This window comes from Stenella coeruleoalba (assembly GCF_951394435.1).
Source record: "Stenella coeruleoalba genome assembly, chromosome: 17".
NCBI lineage: Eukaryota > Metazoa > Chordata > Mammalia > Artiodactyla > Delphinidae > Stenella > Stenella coeruleoalba.
The window spans coordinates 36018933-36038263 of NC_137163.1; the positions used below are offsets into that span (position 1 = coordinate 36018933).

At 37.7% G+C, this 19331-nt stretch overlaps 1 protein-coding gene across 12 annotated transcripts in view; it reads right to left on the reverse strand.

Moving 5' to 3' along the window:
* VPS13B (vacuolar protein sorting 13 homolog B) overlaps nucleotides 1-19331 on the reverse strand; it is a 795728-nt gene that overhangs the window by 180550 nt on the left and 595847 nt on the right. For 11 of the 12 annotated variants that reach the window (XM_079901966.1, XM_079901971.1, XM_079901960.1 and 8 more), the window contains one exon: nucleotides 5873-6268. In XM_079901966.1, coding sequence (XP_079758092.1) covers nucleotides 5873-6268 — 396 coding nt within the window. The remainder of the gene's footprint in view (nucleotides 1-5872; nucleotides 6269-19331) is intronic. The other variant, XM_079901970.1, reaches the window with a different exon arrangement.

Sequence of the window (19331 nt, forward strand, 5' to 3'; positions counted from 1 at the left end):
TCCTGGGTATGCGGGCCTCTCACTGCCGTGGCCTCTCCCGTTGCGGAGCACAGGCTCCGGACGCGCAGGCCCAGCGGCCATGGCCCACGGGCCCAGCCGCTCTGCGGCATGCAGGATCCTCCCGGACCGGGGCACGAATCTGCGTCCCCTGCATCAGCAGGCAGACTCTCAACCACTGTGCCACCAGGGAAGGCCCTACTAGTGAGTTTTTAAAAAATATCAAACATTCTTAATTTTTTACCTCTCTTTTTGAGGGGGTGAAAAAAGATAATTTCTAAGATAGTAGTATTAACATTGCTTATTATTGACCAAAGTTCTATCTAAACATATATTATTGATAACAATTACAGCCGGGAGACTAAAACTTGTATGTTGGGATTTCTTCTCCATTGCATACGATTTCTAAGAGAGAGGACAAGAAAATTACTTTCCAAGAGAATGTCTTATACATTTATGGTTTTTATTTCCCGCTGTACTAGAGAATAAATATGGAACATTACTTTGAAAAAAAGTTATGAGAATTTTACTTTTTCCACTTATTTCCCATTCAATTTTTAGAACTTCCTATTTTACCTTTTTTGAATGTCTCAATAGTCTACCATTACGCACAGAAAAATATCAATTTTGAAAGAAAATCAGTAATCCACAGGTAATTTAAGAGTAAAAAAAGGACAGGCCAGTTCATCAGTAGCAACTTTGAACCTTGTTATAAAGTAATAGGACGGAATCTGACCAGGATTAATAGTGGTCCACAGTTCTGGGATGAGGGGTGTCAGGTTACACGGACTCTGGGCCATCTGTTCTGCCTGCCTACATTTTACTTCTGCAAAACTATAAACGCACCTCTACCTCAGGGACTATAGAAAGGCATTAGAATTCTTCTGCTTTTCATTATCAGAAGATTCAGTAACTCACTTCATTGTCAAGATAATCCCCTTTTACTCTTTCTTTTGCGCTTGCGGGGTATGGCCAAAATGACAAATAAAACCCCAGATGTTAACAGACCCAATGAGGTCTCCACCTTTCCTTGAGTGTTGGGTTTAAGCTACTTGAGACACAGTGTCAAAAATGACAGGACGCTGATGCCCACACCCAATATTCATTAAGGTTTGTTAGTGATTTGTATAGCTGTCTACAAACTGTACTTCCACTTCAATCCTCAGTGGCTGTTTAAAAGTTAAGTTTGTCCTCTGGCTTTAACAGTCAAAGAATTCATTTCTTATTGTTCAAGCATTGGAAAAAGATGCTATTTCTTTCTAAAAGTAACAAAAGTCTTTGGGGTGTTGTAAATGGCTTGTTATTGCAATATATTATTTTAGGTAGTCATATATAATTTAATGTTTTATTTCCCCTCAGGCTTACTTGCATTTCTGCAGCATCCAATGGCTATGACAACGCCTTAAGGAGATTTTCCTCAGGAGATCCAGTTGACTCTGGAATGAAAAGCTGGAGCTCCACTTTGTATCAATTAATAACCTGCTTTCACTTTTCAGTACATGAAAAGGAACTCTAGGTCCTTTACATTTTTACTGGTCCTGAATTCAGTGAACATGAAAAGAGGCATTTGTATACATGAAAAATAATGTGGTTATGCTTTCTTTCTTCCTACTTTTGTTTATACACAAAGATAAGTACATCTGGATGACAGAGGCTGGGGTAGTGAAAGTTATTTAAACCACAGCTCTTTGACTAGGAATTCAACTCATTGCTTTCTGTATGGATGAAAACTCCTCTAATTCCCTATGGAAACGGGATTCTTGCAACTTTTCCCTAATTCTGACTAAAATGCCAGCCAAGATGGCCTCACTTAGGCTCTTTCCCCAACGCTTTGTGCCACCTAACTTGTTCATATCCTATTTCCCTTTCCCTTATCTACATGGAGGTTGCTAATCGGCGTGCCCCCAAGAAAGAGTAAGGCAGCCTAAAGCACAGCTATTTCACAGCCTGAATTGTGTACCCTTGTTTGCAGAAATCTAAGAAGTGCCGCCCTAATAGAGCCATAATTTACTCTGACAAGGAGAGCTAAAGTCTGCAGCTCACTCCCCACCCTGCCTGTGCAAAGTGCTACACTGCTGGTTCAGAATTTATAGCTACATACTTAAGGTTTCTCCAAAACACTATACTTCAAACAGCAAAAAAGACTGTGTGTGTGTGTGCGGGGGGGTGGGGAAGGCTACTTTTAAAAAAGAACATACTACAGAATGGGACAGATTTAATGGCTAGCAAAAGAAATATCTGCCTTAAAATGTTTCAGAAAATAAGATATGATTTTGAAACAAGATTAATTTCGTTATCAATAACATAATCATAGAAAATTTGGCAATATTATACACAATCATAGAGATTTTTGCAATTACACACCAATTTAAAAAAATACAAGCATTACATCTTGTATGTAAAGTTTTAAAATTTAGGGCCATTTTACCACAGACACATGGGAGAACATAAGTATTCTAGCAGAAATAAGAGTTAGGTTATTATAAGTCACTGTTACACTAGCATCTGCAGAGTGGAATTAAAAAAACCCCATGTTCCTTGAAACTCGGATAGTTTAGGGCCACAGAATAGTACAGGAGGCTAAGAAGAACTCAAGGATTTTTTTTAAGTGGAAAATATTTAACCATTTCGTTTTGTTTCAAATGATGAAAACATTTCGGTGAATAATCTGTACATATTTTGTTGTAAAATCCAGTAAATGAACATAAAAGCATTTCATATTTAAATGTATTGACAATGTCTTGGGGAGAATATTAACTTTCCTCTTTCATTCTTTTATTATTCCCTTTCCACATACACTTCCCATAACCTTATGTCGGTTTAGATGATAAAAAATATAATCGTTAGGCAAACTCAAATATTTTTTGTACTTTTCACAAGTGAAGAAACATGCCTACGACACATTCCCAATTGTGTTTCTCTAAATATTACTTAGAACATAAGATTCCTCTAGCATTACAAATCTATTTCAGCTCCTAAATTAAAACTCATCTGGAAAGGACAGCTTTACCCTGTTTATATAACATTGTCATATAAAGAGTGTTAAAAAAAATATTTCACTAAAAATAGCTTGCGTAAGTTAGGGATTAGAGTAGTTTCTGCTGCTATAATTGTTCCTTTGTAGTTTTTTCCATGATGTTTTTTGCACAATGTTTTTGACTGTGTTTATTAAAGTCAGCACATCAAAAAGGATCAAAGAGAAAGTGAGTGAGAACCAAAGAAACCCCAAGTGTGTTGTCTCATTGGGGAGTTATGCAGATTCGCATAAACAAGTGCAAATTGTTGAGGTTTTAATGAAAATTTTCTACAATTATTTTATCTTAAGTCATTCTATACAATAACATCTGTACAGCAGATGGCTATGCTGTACCAAGGCAATGCTCCTTTTTCTTTCTCTGTTTAATAGTACATCTGAGATGACTACTTTTGTCACTGTGCTCAATTTGGTTCAGCAAATAATTTGAAAAGTGCAGCTGCTGCAGATGGTCACAATAGTTACATAAACTGTAAAATCAAAGACACAGTTCAGTATAACTGTATTAGAGTCAAACTGTAAAAATCTGACATTAACTCCACTGAACTCAAAGATACACTAGAAAAATTTTGGGTTGAATACAGAGCGATGTCACTTGAAAAATACAAAAAGAAATATGACTACTGGTAGGACGGTTATTTTATTTTTTTGCTGAGAAATATTTTTTACCACTTACCAAAAATATACCTTAAGTAAACATCTGCATATATTTCATCCAAGTTGCAAAGCCTGAATTTTTAAGATATGCAAATATGCAATGAAATTAATGTTCAAAGCTTAAATTTTATTTTACTTTTAAAAAGTTTTCCTTTGTTAAAAATCAATTTCTGAAAAATACGTAGTAATTTCTTAATTATAATTTCCTAGAAGTCATTCTACAGCAATAACTAGAACTTGCCATGTTACTTCACTTAATTATAATTTATTATTATTTTGCTGACTTTGTTATCTTTTAAACATTTGAGCATGCCATCACATCAAGCAGAAATGTAGAGTAAACAGATTTGGTGTTTGTTATACTCTCATAATAAAACTGTTTCTATTAATTAAATGGCTAATTTCAATTTGATCTGATTAGTTGATGCAAATAACTACTTTAGAACATTTGCAGGACACTACATAACGCAGAGTTATACCAAGTATGTCTTAGTCAAAGCTATAGTTTCTACTTCTGCATTTAACTAGATTTAAGAGTATAACTGTAAAAGGAGTAAGGGTACTAGCATAAAGGGAAAAAACAAGTTACAAAACCAGAATGAATCTACTATCTTGTAAAGCTCAGTGAGAGGATTTTAATTATATTTTAGAGATATTTACTGAGAATAGACACTATTAAAATTAGATAAAATATGAGTAGCAAATGAATGAAACAAGAAATGAGGATGAATAAAGAAAAGGACCTAGAATTGAGTACAGTACATGTTAAATGCTTTCATTCTGTTTGAGTCCTAACCCTTCCTTACTATGACTAAGGTAAAACTGAAAAGGCGTGGGAATGGCCCCAGCGTTGTCTGGGTTGTAATTTATTTGTGGATAAATCAGACATTGTAGCCTCCAGTGCTTCATAGTCTTTCATGTCCCATGGACCTTACATTTTTCATTTCCAACTTTTAAGACAATAAAAAAAATACAGTGCTTTTAGCTGGCTTGGTCACAAATATTTCTGATGAGAAAGAAATCAATCATTTATTTTTTTGGCCTAAAATTCATACTTCTCAACTACAAAACTCCTTCTTTATCTCTTCAACTACTGTGCCCAAACTGGCTATACAGTTAGTCTCCAGCTGCCACTTAATTACTTTTTGGTAAGCAACTAAGTTGCCTAGTTTCAGGATTTACTTTATCCCCAGCACTATCCTCTAGCCCCACTTCTTTCCTGAAAATTAAAGTGGAAAAAAATGTTTTCCTTTTGCTACTTTTACTTTCAAAGTAAAATTTCTGGCATCATGCCCTGAACTTTAACAGTAGCAGTTTCTGTGAAGGAAAATGGTTATTCCCCACCTGTACCTTGTCTTTTCTCTTCCCCTCACATTCCTTCTGCCTACCCTTTTTGATTCAGTGTGAAAAAGCACATAACAGTTGAGGAAAATGTAGATGTCACTGCCTGTTAGTTTCTCACCTCTCCACCCATCAAGGACATTCAGTTCCCAAGTCCAGGGCTCCCTTGCTCAGCCAGGCACTGAAGCATGGCCTTTCCTTGCAAGTGTTGCTACATGATAGTCCTCAGTGGCATTGTCTTTTCAAAGTTGAACCTTGGCTTCTATCACATTTTGTGCAGCATTCCTGCCACCAGAGCAATTTTTCTTTTTTAAATAAATTGTTACCAGTAACTTAATGTAGCACGTTGGAATCACCTGTAGGGTTTGTTGGAACACACTTTTCTGGGCCCCATGCCCAGACTTTCTGATTCAGGAGGTCAGGGGTAGAGCCTGAGAATTTGCATTTCTAACAAGTTCCCAGATGCTGCTGCTGCTGCTGCTTCTGAGACCACACTTTAAAAGCTACTGTTCTAATGGCTCTCAAAACTTGATATATACTCTGTTCTTCCACTACAGCTATTTTAGGTAAAAAGAAATTTAGGAATGAACAGTTACAAAGACATCTGTAGGAACATGCCTGAAGAGGTAGATAGGAACGGTTTAGTTTACCGCAGTAACATACTTAGGCTTAACCGATTTGTTATACCATTTTCTTTAAAATAAGGCAACAAACCAGAAATGTTCCCGATCTCTAATGGCTCTTGAAACTTTTAAACTCTATTTAATATAAATCTTCAACATTATGCAGTTTTAGATGTTAACAAGTCATTGTCATCTCCCTCTCCCCTTTTCTGTGACTTACCAGGCACTTTTTGCGCTGCTTTGATATTAAGGCTTCCACTGAGGGTTGATAAAGATGCTAACAGGCACGGTTTATTAGGATGGGGGACAGTTTCCATGGAGACCACAATCTGAGTAGTATGAACAGAAATTTTTTGAAAGCAGGAAACCGTTCTCCACACGTTTTCTTGAAATGGAATCTTTTGTGCTCCATCACCATGAACTTTAAGCTTAGACAACTTTCCACGGTAACATTTGGAGGCTGGAAGCTCATCCTTATTCAGCATGGTGTCTGAGAGGGCTGAGGTCTCTTTGCTGTGTGCACTTTTTATCTTCTTTAAAAAATGGTTTATCTGATCCAGCTTGGTAAAACTCAGGTTTGCTTTCAAAGGCTTTGATATATCCAAGTTGATGTCTGCTATAGAATTGAAAAGGATAAGAAAATTACTGAAGCTCTCCTATTGAAAATAAGCCTTTACTTCCCTGTCAAGCTCCTATTTCAGTTTCCCAACGCCTGTACTGTGGACTCATTAGGATGTCAGATGTTATAATTCTTTTACTTACCACCTAACCTTTCCATGTAGTTACTTGAAGGAACAGTTTCCCTGGACTACTTACATGCCTACGTTCCTGTCTCAATCCATGTGACTGTCTGTCTGTTCCCGACAGAGCAAAGGCCACACATGGACATCTACCTCTGCCTTCCCACTCTGAGGTAAAATTAAGCAGCCTTTCCAGTTTGTTAATGAACTGACATTCTTTCTTCCGAGGTTAAAAGGGCTTCCTTTAGTACCCAGCACAACGTTTGACACGAACACTGGTGTTAATAAATACTTGTCCAACTGATTAACTGAAGTAGCCTCCCCTACCACTCTCTGATAAAGTATATGCATTTGTTTCCCCTCTGTGACCCACTAAAACCCAGAAGAGTCCCTACATCTTTCCTTGGACTCTGCGTTGATAAAGTTTCAAATATCTCATCCAATGTAAGACTGAGATTTCTTAAAATCCATTTTACATGTATCATCCACCGGACGTTGTCCTTATTTGCCACTTACTCACTTAGTCACCTGACATTAATACTAACTAGGCCCTATCATTTCTGTTTTTGCCTTCTCACTTCTGTTTTTATTATCAATAAGACATAAGACTGTAAGGGTTGTCAAGGCAGAGCATGCTACTCATGTTTATACCCAGTGCCTGGCACAGTGTGTTTCTCATATGTATGTGTTCAATAAATGGTTGAGTTTAACTGAACCTAACGAGTATTCTTTTCACTGGAGCCTGATGTAATACAAGACATAATCACAGATAAAGCTAGGAAGAACAAAGTTATCAAGCAGATTAAGTTAATATTCTGTCTGTTTTCAATAGGAGGACCTCTTCTCATCTTCCTCAGACGTCAGCACCTTAGAGTTTCCTCCTGGCTACCCAGGCTCGCTCAGGTTACCATCCCTTTTAAGTGTGCCTTTCCTGGTGTTTCTTTAATCAGGCTAAGCAAACTCTGAGAGTCCTGCTTCTAGCCAGTTGTCCACTGGAAAGGGTCAGACATCTGAGTCACCCTTCTGCAATACTAAAATGTTCCCTGCTCCCTACATTCATTTAAACAGGACAACACCCTAATTTAAAGGAATTATGTTTCTTAACATCTTTATTGACATATTAATTCATATCATACAATTTACCTATTTAAAGTACACAAGTCAATGGTTCTTAGTATACTCACAGGATTGTGTAATCATCACCACTATTTAATTCCAGAACATTATTACCACCACCAGGGGAAAAAAAAAGTTCCCATGCCACTTAGTGGTCCCTACCCATTCCCCACTTCCAGCACTCAGGCAACCAGTAAGCTAATTTCTGTCTCTATAGATTTGCCTATTCTGGGCATTTCATATAAATGGAATCACACAAAATCTGGCTTTTTGTGTCTGGTTTCTTTCAGTTAACATAGTAGAAGTTTTTAAGGTTCATTTGTGTTGAATCATGTATCACCAGTATGTCATTCCTTTTGATGGCTGACTAATACTCCATCATATGGATATACTACATTTTGTTTATCCATTATCAGTTTATGAACATTTGGGTTGTTTCCACTTTTTGGCTATTATGGATAATACTGCTATGAACATTCATGTGCAAATTTTTTTTTTTGTGAACATGTTTTCAATTCTTTTAGGTATCTACCTAGAAGTGGAATTGCTGGGTCATATTTGATTACAGCAATCCTAGTGGGTATGAAGTGGTAACCCATTGTGATTTTGATGTGTATTTCTCTAACGATTAATGATGTTGAGCATTTCTTCATTTCTTCAGTTGTAGTGGGTATGAAGTGGTATCCCATTGTGATTTTGATGTGTATTTCCCTAATGATTAATGATGTTGAGCATTAATGTTATTGGCTATGTGTATATATTCTTGGGAGAAATGTCTATTCACACCCTTTGCTCATTTTTAAATTGGGTTATTTGTCTTTTTATTAAATAGCATGAGTCTTTTATGTTGATATATTCTGGATACAAGTCCCTATGAGATATAGGATTTGCAAATATTTTCTCCCATTCTGTGGACTGTCTTTTCAGTTTTTTGGATGGTATGATTTGCAGCATGAAAGTTTTTAAGCTTTGTGAAGTCCAACAGATCTATTATTATGCTTGTGCTTTTGGTGTCATATCCAAAAACCATTGCTTAGGGGGCTTCCCTGGTGGTGCAGTGGTTAAGAATCTGCCTGCCAATCCAGGGGACACGGGTTCGAGCCCTGGCCCAGGAAGATCCCACATGCCGCGAAGCAACTAAACCCATGAGCCACAACTACTCAGCCTGTGCTCTAGAGCCCGTGATCCACAACTACTGAAGCCCGTGTGCCTAGAGCCCGTGCTCTGCAACAAGAGAAGCCACCGCCACGAGAAGCCCGTGCACCGCAACGAAGAGTAGCCCCCGCTCGCCGCAACTAGAGAGAGCACGTGCACAGCAACGAAGACCCAACGCAGCCAAAAATAAACAAATAAAATAAATTTGTAAAACAAAACAAAACAAAAACATTGCTTAACCCAGGGTCACAAAGATTTACAGTTATGCTTTCTTCTACAAGTTTTATAGTTTTACCTCTTACATGTAGGTCTATGATTGCTCTTGAATTAACTTTTGTGCTTTGTGTGGTATGGGTCCAACTTAATTTTTTTTTGCATGCAGAAATCCAGTTATACCAGCACCATTTTTTTTTTTTTTTTTGCCGTACGCGGGCCTCTCACTGTTGTGGCCTCTCCCGTTGCGGAGCACAGGCTCCGGACGCGCAGGCTCAGCGGCCATGGCTCACGGGACCAGCCCCTCCGTGGCACAAACCCGTGTCCCCTGCATCGGCAGGCGGACTCCCAACCACTGCGCCACCAGGGAAGCCCCTACACCAGCACCATTTTTGAAAGGAATTATTTTTGACTTGTAGAATTTGGGGTACTCAAAGAGGCTGGTGGGCAAATATTTTAGGGAAATTGGATGATTCAAATGATTCATACACTGTCCGGCTCTGCCTGCAAATTCTTTTATGAGGGCTTCGAAATTCTGTGGCCTCACAGAAAATAATACCACCTTTTACCACAGTGAAAAAAACAAACAATCTTAACAGATGATAGCAACAACGGGAAAACAAGACAAAGCTAAAGCAGAAAGAAGACTCAGATGTCGGGGCCAGAAGCTACCTGCTTTTGCCTGGATTCATAACGTGAGATTGAAACTAAGCGTCAGAAGTAGCCATAGAAACAGTTTATTGACCTACTCAGGAAGTTGCCCAAATATCCACCTATACTAACTGCTGAGCCTAAGGGATCCCTTTTCCCCGACTGTAAACTGGCAAAACATCCACGGAATGGTATATATGAGAGTTGTTGACTACTATCTCAATATGGATCCTTGTATCTCAGGTATGGTAGTCCCAGTGACACAGGAAACAAACAAACAAAAAGCCAGAAAAGCTATACCTCTGCTTAGTTGTCTAACTTGTCCTTTGAGACTCAGTCCTTGAGTCTCAAAGACTCCAGGAAGTCTTTCTTGACCCCTGAGGCCAAGTGAGGTGCCTCTCATCCACTGCTTTCAGAATGTCCTGTTTATTGTACCATCATCAGGTACCTATTCATATTATTTTTATAGTTACTGCTTAGGTATCTGTCATAGTCCAGCTAACTGTGAAGTCCTGAACAATAAGGACTGTTCTACATCTTAATATTCTGAGTGCCGAAACTACTGTTTGGTCCACTGGAAGTACCAAACAAACATTTTATGATGTAGTGAAGGAAAAAAAAAATGAATGATTTTTTCCTTCCTACTGAACTCCCACAGGCTCATCAAATCACTTCATCCAGAACAATCCATCACCTCCTCTCACACATGCTATATTCCCTGTCTCAGTTAATGACTCTAATCTACCAACTGGCTCAAATAAAAAATCTGACTTTTTGACTCATTTCCTTCCCTCTTTTCCTGGTCCAAACCCACTCAGTGATTAAGTTCTGTCAATTTTACTTCCAAAATATTGCTTGAATCGAATCTCCTTCTCTCGAGCATTCCAGCCACTCCCCAGGTTTTCCCTCCATGCCTTTGATATTGCTCAGCTAATATAAAGCCTCCTAAAAGGTTTCTCTGTCTAGACCGATTCCTGTTCATCCAGTCTCCAGAGTAATTTCCAAATGATTTGTTTCTAATGTGATCCTGATTGGCTCACTATTGCTTAAAACTCTTTAATGGCTCTTCTTTACCTATGGGATAAAAGATGAAGCTCCTTAGAATGGAAAAAAAGGTCTTGCCTTTCCTTATCTGCAGCCGTTGCTCACCTCAAATATTAAAGCTCCAGAAATATCAAAGAGTTTATAGAGCCCACTCCCCCCAGCCCATGCTATGTCATACCACAAGACCTTTGATCATGTTGCTCCTTTGTCTAATATACCTTTTCTTTGCCTAATGCATAATCTTCAGGATACTGCTCAGCATGTTCTCCAAGAAGTAGTTCCACAAAGCTGGCCCTGCATAAGTATCTTTTTATGAGATTATGTCTCTCACCAATAGAGAAGATCCTTGAGTGTACATTTTTCATCTTTAATACTTAGCATTGGGCCTCAAACTCAGCATGAAGTACACGTTTGGTCAGTTCATGTTGGAGCACCCTGAAACTTTCTAATCTGGTTCTATGATAGGCAGAATTCTGAAGATGACCCCCTTCTCCCAAGATTCCTCTCCCCTGGTTATTGAATCAAACACTAATCTAGGTACTGCTATGCTGAAAGGGATTTTTATAGGTGTGATAAAAATCCCAGGTAAATTGAATTTAACACAGAGATTATCTGGTGGGCCTGATCTATTATACAGGCCCTTTAAAAAGTACATGAAGGAGGAAGAAGGGGAAGTCAGAAAGATTTGAAACGTGAGAAGGGGTCTATGATATGTCATTGCTGCTTTGAGGATGGTAGGGGTCATGTGAGAAGGAATGGGCACCCTAAAGCTGAGGGAAGGAAGCACTGGCCAGCTGCTAACAAGGAATTAGGGACGTGAGTCCTATGGCCACAGGAACTGGATTATGCAAACAAATGGAATGAATTTCTAAGTCGATTCTTCCCTGGAGCCTCTAGATTAGAGCCCAGCCCAACGGACACCTTGATTTTGGCCTTGTAAGATTCTGAGCAGAGAATACAGCTAAACCCAACTGGACTTCTGACCTGCAGGATTGAGATAATAAATTTGTATTGCTACAAATTGCCACTACATTTGTGGTAATTTGTTATGCATCAATAAAAAACTAACACAAACTCCATACGCATATTTACCCACATAATATTTCCTGTTTCTAATGTGATCATAAATGAAGTTTCAAGGCCTAGGAATGTTTGTCCTAGCTTCTTTCACCTTTTCCCCCCAGAGCAAAAATATCTAATATACTTTGCTCTTCTCTTTGTTAGTTGCCAATTCCCTCTCTTTAAAAATTACTTCAGGATTCCAGGAAAGGTGGAGCCCTGTCTCTCCCACTTTATACAGCTATAATATCTGGAGAGATTACAGCTAAAAAACCTATACAGAGGGCTTCCCTGGTGGCGCAGTGGTTAAGAATCCATCTGCCAATACAGGGGACATGGGTTCGAGCCCTGGTCCGGGAAGATATCACATGCCACAGAGCAACTAAACCCACACGCCGCAACTACTGAGCCTGCACTGTAGAGCCCGTGCTCCGCAACAAGAGAAGCCACCATAGTGAGAAGCCTGTACACTGCAACAAAGAGCAGCCCCTGCTCGCCACAACTAGAGACAGCCCGCGTGCAGCAACAAAGACCCAATGCAGCCAAAATTAATAAATAAATAAAATAAATTAAAAAAATAAGCACAAAGCTTAATTAAAAAAAAACCAAAAACAACAAAAAACAAAAGCAAACAACAAAAACAACCTACACAGAGCAGCTATTTGAGGATTCTGAAAAGTAAATGTTAACAGGTAGACTGGGGAAGATAACTAGATTTTAAAATACCACCAAAAGGTAGTGTGTTTCTCATTTTTCTTCTGATATTCCATAGCCTGGGGCAGCCCAAAACCTGAAGGTGGGCATCAGGTGTGGATAGAGGGAGAAGTAGGGGACACCCTCTACTTCTGGCTTCAGTAATGGGAAGGGAATTCCTAGTGCCCGCAGGGACTAAGAAAATGCCTCATTTTTTCCTTCTTTTTCTTGTACCACAGAAAATAGGAGACAATACTCCTAAATTCATTTTATGAAACCATCATTACTGATACCAAAACTAGACAGAGACAGTAAAAGAAAACTACAGACCAATATCCCTAAAAAACAGAGACATAAAAATAAAAATCCTCCAAATAAATTTAAAAAAATCAAGTAACATAAGAAACTAATAATATACCACAACCAAGAGGGGTTTATCCTGGGACTACAAGGCTGGTTCAATATTAGAAAATCAATCAAAGTAATGGTATTACCAGTTTACAAAACAAAAAAACATGATCATATCAATTGATGCAGAAAAAGCTTTTAAAAAACCAATATCCATTTATGATAAGAACTCTTAACAAACTGTCAATAGATGGAAACTTCCTTAACCTGATAAAGTTCACAGATGAAAAACCTATAGGTAATGTCATACTTAATCATGAAGGATTGAATGCTTTTCCCCTAAGATCAGAAACAAGGCAATGATACTCATTCTCACTACTCATACTCTGTATTTAATCCTAGAGCTCCCAACCAGCTCAATAAGGCAAGAAAAAGAAATAAAAGGCATGAAGATTGGAAAGAAAGACATAAAATGATGTCTATTCGCAGATGACATGATTGCCCATGTAGAAAACTCCATGAAATCTTCAGAAAAGCTCCTAGAATTACTAAGTGAACTTGACAAGATTTTAGAATACAAGACCACTACACAAAAATCAGTTGAGGGCTTCCCTGGTGGCGCAGTGGTTGAGAGTCTGCCTGCCAATGCAGGGGACACGGGTTTGTGCCCCAGTCTGGGAAGATCCCACGTGCTGCGGAGCGGCTGGGCTCGTGAGCCATGGCCGCTGAGCCTGCGCATCTGGAGCCTGTACTCCACAACGGGAGAGGCCACAGCAGTGAGACACCCGTGTACCACACACACACACACACACACACACACACACACACACACACAAAATCAGTTGAGTTTCTACAAACCAGCAATATGCAGTTGGAGTAAAATTTAAACAAAAAATAATATTTATAAAAGCTCCAAATAAAATAAATACTTAGGTATAAATCTGATAAAACTCGTAGAGAATCTATATGTTGAAAAATCATTAAAGACCTAAGTAAATGGAGAGATATACTGTATACATAACGTATTCATGGACTGGAAGACTCGAAATAGTAAAGACATAAAATCTCTCCCAATTGATCTATAGATTTAACACAATTCCAATAAAAATTCCAGCAGTATTTATTGTAGATATAGAAAAGCTGATTCTAAAAGGTATACAGGAAAGCAAAGGAACTAGAATAGCTAAAACAGTTTTGAAATAGAAGAATGACATTGGAGGACTTACACTACCTAATTTTAAGACTTGCTATGAAGCTACTATGATCAATACAGTATAATTCTGGAGAAGTTATATACATGTATATCGGTAGAACAGAACAGAGAATCCAGATTATAGAGGCCAACCAAATATTGTGAAATGACTTTTTTTTTAAGTTGCAAAGGCAGTTCAGTGAAGAGAGTTTTATCAGCAAATAGTGTCATACATCCTCATGCCCCCCCCTGCAAAAAGAAAGAAAAAAGTTGAACTCAACTTTATACTTTATCCAAAATTAACTAAAAATGAATCATAGATCGGAATATAAAATGTAAAATATAAAACATTTTAAGATGAAAACAGGAGAAAATCTATGAGTACTGAAGTTAGGCAGAATTCTTATATACAGTACCCAAAAAACCATGATTCATTTGAAAAAACTTCACACTAAAAACTTTTGCTCTGTAAAAAGTAGTGTTAAGAGAATGAAAAGACAAGCTATGCACTGGGAGAGAATATCTGCAAGTCACATATCTGACAAAAGACTTGTATCCGGAATATACAAAAAACTTCCAAATTCAACAATAAGAAACAAACAGGCTAATTTTAAAATAAGCAAAAGACTTGAACAGACACTTTACCAAAAGGATATATGAATGGCAGATAAGCACATATAAAGATATACAACATCATTAGTAATTAGAAAAGTGCAAATAAAAATGACGACGAACCACCTATTAGAATGGCTAAAATAAAAAATACTGATAACACAAACTGCCAGAGGGGATATGGAACTAGTGGGACTCTCATACATTGCTGTGGGAATGTCAAATGATACAGGCTATTTGGAAACATTTTAGTAATTTCTTATGACTTATACGACCCACCAATCCCACACCTAGGTATTTATCATAGAGGATTGAAACTTACAATCACACAACAACTTATACACAAATGTTTAAAGTGGCTCTATTCATAATCACCAAAATTGGAAACAATTTATATATCCTTCAATGGATGAATTCTTAAACTACAGTACATCTACAAAATGGAATACTACTCAGCAATAAAAAGGAATGTATTGATACTACTGATAGATACAACAACTTGACTGAATCTCAAGGGCAGTATGTGAGTGAAAGAAGCCAGTCTGAAAAGGTTACCTGCTGTATGATTACATTTGTATGACATTCTTAAAAAGGTAAAACAAATAAACAAAAACCCTAAAGTAATGGAGAGCAGTAATTATCATAGATTAGGATTTAGGGGGAGGTGTGATTACAAAGGAATATCATGAGAGTTTTTTAAGATGGTAGAACTGTTCTGTACCTTGACTGTGGTAGTGGTTACACGAATCTATTCATTAGAATTCATAGAACTGTGCACCAACGAAGGACAATTTTACTGCACATTAATTTAAAAAATAAACAAAATTATTTCAATGACTTTGTCATATGCATGACAGGACAGTTTTTTCCACTCCATTTATTTTTTACTCTCACATGTGTTTCTCAAAAGGCTAAAGGGTTGGAATGTGTCCTTATGTGTAGGGGAAGCCCACCTTAGGCCTAAGTGTTAACCAACTCTGTACTGGGTAAGTTTTTCAGGTTTCCTTTTCATTCTCCATGGCCCCTTCAACAAGGAAATAGAACACTTATGCTAATACCTTTAACTGTGAGATCAGGATGGCCTTTCTGCAAAAGGTGAAAAAGATGGAATGCTACTCCTAAAGGTTACGGAAGCCATAGGACAATTCCTGATCTTACTAATACAAAAAAGTGTGGCAGATGAAAATTGGAGGCTTTAATTTAACAGCTGGCTAGAGTAGTTAAACCAGTAAAACTCAAAAGCAAAGGTCAGTTTGGCACCAGCCAAAGTAGTTTATTGATGTACCTTGCATCTGTGGAATACCTGAATAAACAACGAATCATCCCAAATTGAGGAGCTGGACTTTGGGAGCAACAATATATATATATTTTTCCCTATTTCACTTTTTGTGAGTGTGTATGTGTATGCTTCTGTGTGTGATTTTGTCTGTATAGCTTTGTTTTTACCATTTGTCCTAGGGTTCTCTCTGTCCGTTTTTTTCTTGTTTTTTTTAGTATAGTTTTTAGTGATTGTTATCATTGGTGGATTTGTTTTTTGGTTTGGTTGTTCTCTTCTTTCTTTCTTTTTATTACTTAAAAAAATTTTTTTAATAATTATTTTTTATTTAATAACTTTATTTTATTTTACCTTCTTATCTCTTTCTTTTTTTTCTCCCTTTTATTCTGAGCTGTGTGGATGACAGGCTCTTGGTGCTCCAGCCAGGTGTCAGGGCTGTGCCTCTGAGGTGGGAGAGCCAACTTCAGGACACTGGTCCACAAGAGACCTCCCAGCTCCACATAATATCAAATGGTGAAATTCCCCAGAGATCTCCATCTCAACCCCAAGACCCAGCTCCACTCAACGACCAGCAAGCTCCAATGCTAGACACCCTATGCCAAACAACTAACAAGACAGGAACACAACACTATCCATTAGCAGAGAGGCTGCCTAAAATCATTAAAAGGCCACAGACACTGCAAAACACACCACCAGACGTGGACTTGCCCACTAGAAAGACAAGATCCAGCCTCAACCACCAGAACACAGGCACTAGTCCCCTCCACCAGGAAGCCTACACAACCCACTGAACCAACCTTAGCCACTGGGAGCAGACACCAAAAACAATGGGAACTACGAACCTGCAGCCTGCAGAAAGGAGACCCCAAACACAGTAAGTTAAGCAAAATGAGAAAACAGAGAAACACACAGCAGATGAAGGAGCAAGGTAAAAACCCACCAGACCTAACAAATGAAGAGGAAATAGGCAGTCTACATGAAGAAGAATTCAGAATAATGATAGTAAAGATGATCCAAAATCTTGGAAATAGAATGGAGAAAATATAAGAAATGTTTAACAAGGAACTAGAAGAACTAAAGAGCAAACAAACAGTGATGAAAAACACAATAAATGAAATTAAAAAATTTCTAGAAGGGATCAATAGCAGAACAACTGAGGCAGAAGAATGGATAAGTAACCTGGAAGATAAAATAGTGGAAATAACTACTATAGAGCAGAATAAAGAAAAAAAAATGAAAAGAATTGAGGACAGTCTTAGAGACCTCTGGGACAACATTAAACACACCAACATTCGAATTATAGGGTTCCCAGAAGAAGAAGAGAAAAAGAGAGGGACTGAGAAAATATTTGAGATTATAGTTGAAAACTTCCCTAATGTGGGAAAGGAAATAGTTAATCAAGTCCAGGAAGCACAGAGAGTCCCATATAGGATAAATCCAAGGAGAAACACACCAAGACATATATTAGTCAAACTATCAAAAATTAAACACAAAGACAAAATGTTAAAAGCAGCAAGGGAAAAACAACAAATAACGTACAAACGAATCTCCATAAGGTTAACAGCTGATCAATCAGCATAAACTCTGCAAGCCAGAAGGGAGTGGCAGGACATATTTAAAGTATTAAGGGGAAAAACCTACAACCAAGATTACTCTACCCAGCAAGTATCTCATTCAGATTCCACGTAGAAATTAAAACTTTTACAGACAAGCAAAAGCTAAAGAGGATTCAGCACCACCAAACCAGCTTTACAACAAATTCTAAAGGAACTTCTCTAGGGAGGAAACACAAGAGAAGGAAAAGATTTGTATAACAAACCCAAAACAATTAAGAAAATGAAAATAGGAACATACATATCGATAACTATCTTAAATGTAAATGGATTAGATGCTCCAACCAAAAGACATAGACTGGCTGAATGGATACAAAAACAAGACCCGTATATATGCTGTCTACAAGAGACCCACTTCAGACCTAGAGACACATACAGACTGAAAGTGAGGGGATGGAAAAAGATGTTCCATGCTAATGGAAATCAAAAGAAAGCTGGAATAGCAGTTCTCATATCAGAAAATAGACTTTAAAACAAAGACTATTACAGGAGACAAACAAGGACACTACATAATGATGAAGGGATCGATCCAAGAAGAAGATATAACAATTGTACACATTTAGGCACCCAACATAGGAGCACCTCAATACATAAGGCAAATACTAACAGCCATAAAAGAGGAAATTGACAGTAACACAATCATAGTACGGGACTGTAACATCCCACTTTCACCAATGGACAGATCATCCAAAATGAAAATAAATAAGGAAACCCAAGCTTTAAATGATACATTAAACAAGATGGACTTAAATGATATTTATAGGACATTCCATCCAAAACCAACAGAATACACTTTCTTCGCAAGTACTCATGGAACATTCTTCAGGATAGATCATATCTTGGGTCACAATCAAGCCTTGGTAAATCTAAGAAAACTGAAATCGTATCAAGTATCTTTTCCAACCACAATGCTATGAGACTAGATATCAATTACAGGAAAAAATTTGTAAAAAATACAAATACATGGAGGCTAAACAATACATTCCTTAATAAGCAAGAGATCATTGAAGAAATCAAAGAGGAAATCAAAAAATACCTAGAAACAAATGACAATGAAAACACGACGACCCAAACCTATGGGATGCAGGTAAAGCAGTTCTAAGAGGGACGTTTATAGCAATACAGTCATACCTTAAGAAACAAGAAACATCTCAAATAAACCACCTAATCCTACACCTAAAGCAATTAGAGAAAGAAGAAGAAAAAATTCCCAACGTTAGCAGAAGGAAAGAAATCATAAAGATCAGATCAGAAAAAATGAAAAAGAAATGAAGGAAACTATAGCAAAGACCAATAAAACTAAAACCTGGTTCTTTAAGAAAAACAAAATGGATAACCATTAGCCAGACTCATCAAGAAAAAAGCGGAAGAGACTCAAATCAACAGAATTAGAAATGAAAAGGAGAAGTAACAACTGACACCGCAGAAATACAAAAGATCATGAGAGATTACTACAAGCAACTATATGCCAATAAAATGGACAACCTGGAACAAATGGACAAATTCTTAGAAAAGCACAACCTTCTGAGACTGAACCAGGAAAAATAGAAAATATAAACAGACCAATCACAAGCACTGAAATTGAAACTATGGTTAAAAATCTTCCAACAAACAAAAGCCCAGGACCACATGGCTTCACAGGCGAATTCTATCAAACATTTAGAGAAGAGCTAACACCTATCCTTCTCAAACTCTTCCAAAATATAGCAGAGGGAGGAACACTCCCAAACTCGTTCTATGAGGTCATCATCACCCTGATACCAAAATCAGGCAAAGATGTCACAAAGAAAGAAAACTACAGGCCAATAACACTGATGAACATAGATGCAAAAATCCTCAACAAAATAATAGCAAACAGAATCCAACAGCACATTAAAAGGATCATACACCATGATCAAGTGGGGCTTATCCCAGGAATGCAAGGATTCTTCAGTATACTCAAATCAATCAATGTGATACACCATATT